Genomic DNA, 2,824 nt, shown 5'->3' with positions numbered 1-2,824 from the left:
TGGAACCAATGGGCACCAATGAGTCTACAGCTTTAATACCAGTCTGCATAGGCTCTGTTACTGAGACCCTTGGAATAATACCAGGGGCTTTGACACCAACTCGGAAACGTTGTTTGGTATCAATTGGTCCCCTACCGTCAATTGCGTTACCTAAGGCGTCAACTACACGACCCAACAATTGATCACCTACTGGTACATCCACAATAGCACCAGTTCTCTTTACAATATCACCTTCTTTAATCAGTTTGTCATTACCAAATACTACTACACCAACATTGTCAGGTTCCAAGTTAAGAGCCATACCCTGGTCAAATAAAATTATTTAAAAGAATTTAATTATAAAAATTTAAAGGTAAACCTTAAGGCCAGAAGAAAATTCCACCATCTCCTCGGCTTGTACATTCTTAAGACCATACACACGGGCAATACCATCACCAATACTTAAGACACGACCAGTTTCATCAAGATTACCTTTGGTGGTTGCTCCAAGGATCCTTTCTTCCAAAATTGAACTAATTTCAGCTGAATTATTAATGGCAGATGCATGGAAATTTCGTGCTGCAACATTAGTTGCTGGAGCAATCAAAGCTACTACCTAAAAATATAAATTACAAATAAAGATAAATACCATTTACTTGCAAAACTAATCGATTACATATTATTTATTATTATCAATATTATATACATTAGAATATTACAGTACAGTTAAATGTTATATGAAGGTTACATAACAGGCTTAACATTAATACCAAATGTTATTGGAGAATAAATTTTATAAAATATTGAAAGCATCCTTACTAAAGAGACGTTTTTACATTAATAAGTAATAGACATTAAGGATAAATTTGATAGACAGGGTTGTTATGTCATCACCGTCGACCGACATTGATTATATTTTATTATATCAGGAACTTCACTAACCGGTTTAAAAAGATGATAAAAACTTACTTGAGAATTGTTTGGAAGTCGCCTTGCCGCACGGGCTGCAACACGAATAGATAACATGGACATATTTTATTTTTCTCGATTGCCCAGCAATGATTTTTTTGTGAAAGACGTGAGGCGACGAAACTGCCTTTGAGAGGTTTGGAAAAATTTCCCGTCATGCACTCGTTTCCTTATGAAAATCGCCACTGTGGCAGTAGCGTAGAAGCTTTTCTTTACGAGTCACCTTAAAAAAATATTTTATTTTTCGTATAAATGTATAAATCTTAAAATAATTATTCGCAGATACGATTAACTGTCAACATTAATTACTAACAATTGAATCAGTAACAAAACAAAATAAACTTCACTTTTTAAAAATATGAAAATGTATCATGGCGTTGTGAAACAGAACCGGGAAATTTAAAATATTTCTCATAAATTCTTTAGAAAATATTTCTTTGATTTCTTGTTTTTATCTGCTTACTGAAATAAACAATTAAAAGAAAATAAACCTCCAAAACGTCTTTTTCAACCTGACTAATGAGAAATAATGATAATCAACTATTTGTTTTTTATTGTCATTACATATTTAAACTTAGTCCATTTTATGTCCATTATTTTATTTATGCAAAATTTGGTTTACATTTTTATGGCCCAGTGCATACAGAAAAAAACTTTTTCACAATATGTTGAATAAAACCAATACAACTTCAAGTGGAAAATATTTTTGTATTTTTCTTATATTGTATTTAAAAATGAATAACGGTAATATAAAAGACTTAAGGTTTATCTTTCTGCTTTTCCTTCTTTTCCTTTTCAAGTGCTGCTTCTGTTTTCTCAAATTCTTTGATAAGTTCTTCTACTTCTTTATTGTTCAGTATATGAATTACTGTTTTGTTATTAATACGTGATAGTGTAGCCATTTCAACTGAAATAACAATTATAAATAAAATACACCTCAATAAGAATTTAGATGTTTTGTTACCTTTTTCTGCTGTTAGCTTCGTCATGTCTAGGGTTTTGCTTAGAACTTTTACTGCTAATGCTTTGGCATCCTTCAGGGTCATTTCTCCTTCATTGTATTCTTGTTTTAGACTGGATACAGCAGCCTAAATGAAATATACAAATTGTAAATGGTTAAAAATTAAGAAATAATTAAAATGATGGTTCTTACAGCACTGTTATTTCCTATACAAGTTGCTTTCCAGCCACTGTAATTTCCACTGGGATCAGACTGGTACAACTGATAGCCATAATGTTTATCCCATCCCATATACAAAATTGAAACACCAAAGGGTCTTTTACCCCCATATTGTGTATATGCTTGTTTAACATCACATAACCATGAAACCAGTTGCTCACAGGGTATGGATTCTCCATACTGCAGTAAGTATCTTTGCCCAATAAGACGTAACTCATTAGTTAAAACATTTGCATCAGAGGTTATTCCAGCTACACTACACACCATATCACTAGATATGAAAAACACAAATTGAATGTTTTGTCAGTTTTATATATCTTCAGTCCTTTACATACTCATTAAGCTTGTAGATTTTTTCAGATGAAAATACTTCATCCAATAATTTATTGGTGTTACGACGTTCTGCAGCTAATAAAATGCCATCGTTGGCCAAAATGCCAAGACAAGTACCTGCATGACTGATAGCTTCCATAGCATATTCGACTTGGTACAGTCTTCCTGCAAGTATTTCATGAAAGTTAAAAGAACTTTAACTGTTAAATAATTACCTTCAGGAGAAAAAATCGTTGTTCTGGTATCATAACGTCGAGCCTGGAAGAATAAAATAAAATAACTACACAGTTATTTCAAAACGATGACAGTGCACCAAAATTAAATATAACCTTTAAAAAATACAAAATAATTTCTTTTGGTTTA

General features: G+C 32.0%; 3 protein-coding genes across 3 annotated transcripts in view; 1 reads left to right on the top strand and 2 right to left on the bottom strand.

The window, feature by feature from the left end:
• Nucleotides 1–1,108, bottom strand: part of LOC108734399 (ATP synthase subunit alpha, mitochondrial) — a gene marked incomplete at its 3' end in the record, with an annotated part of 11,547 nt that extends 10,439 nt beyond the window's left edge. Inside the window, 3 exon segments of the mRNA XM_025975869.1 lie at nucleotides 7–304; nucleotides 359–595; nucleotides 949–1,108. Coding sequence (XP_025831654.1) covers nucleotides 7–304; nucleotides 359–595; nucleotides 949–1,011 — 598 coding nt within the window.
• The window catches only part of LOC112903936 (cleavage and polyadenylation specificity factor 73-like), an 11,743-nt gene that overhangs the window by 5,659 nt on the left and 3,260 nt on the right, over nucleotides 1–2,824 (top strand). The gene's annotated exons all lie outside the window — the stretch shown is intronic.
• On the bottom strand, nucleotides 1,637–2,787 carry LOC112904824 (proteasome subunit alpha type-4-like). The gene is made up of 5 exons (XM_025975870.1): nucleotides 2,677–2,787; nucleotides 2,464–2,626; nucleotides 2,102–2,399; nucleotides 1,913–2,036; nucleotides 1,637–1,855 (listed from the first exon to the last, which is right to left on the bottom strand). The coding sequence occupies exons 2-5, from the start codon at nucleotides 2,598–2,600 to the stop codon at nucleotides 1,707–1,709; spliced, it is 708 nt and encodes a 235-aa protein (XP_025831655.1). The 5' UTR covers nucleotides 2,601–2,626; nucleotides 2,677–2,787; the 3' UTR covers nucleotides 1,637–1,706.

This window comes from Agrilus planipennis, unplaced genomic scaffold (genome assembly GCF_000699045.2).
Source record: "Agrilus planipennis isolate EAB-ADULT unplaced genomic scaffold, Apla_2.0 scaffold54, whole genome shotgun sequence".
In the NCBI taxonomy this organism is placed as follows: Eukaryota; Metazoa; Arthropoda; class Insecta; order Coleoptera; family Buprestidae; genus Agrilus; species Agrilus planipennis.
Note: the sequence above shows the minus strand (reverse complement) of the source record. Positions and strands in the feature narration are given on the sequence as shown.

Bases quoted from the DNA above. Each gene is read 5' to 3' on its own strand.
- LOC112904824 (XM_025975870.1), bottom strand. From the start codon at position 2,600: ATGGAAGCTATCAGTCATGCAGGTACTTGTCTTGGCATTTTGGCCAAC. The intron at 2,400-2,463 runs GTATGTAAAGGA...TTTCATATCTAG, and splicing joins AAAATCTACAAGCTTAATGA to TGATATGGTGTGTAGTGTAG. The intron at 1,856-1,912 runs GTAACAAAACAT...TTGTTATTTCAG, and splicing joins GAAGCTAACAGCAGAAAAAG to TTGAAATGGCTACACTATCA.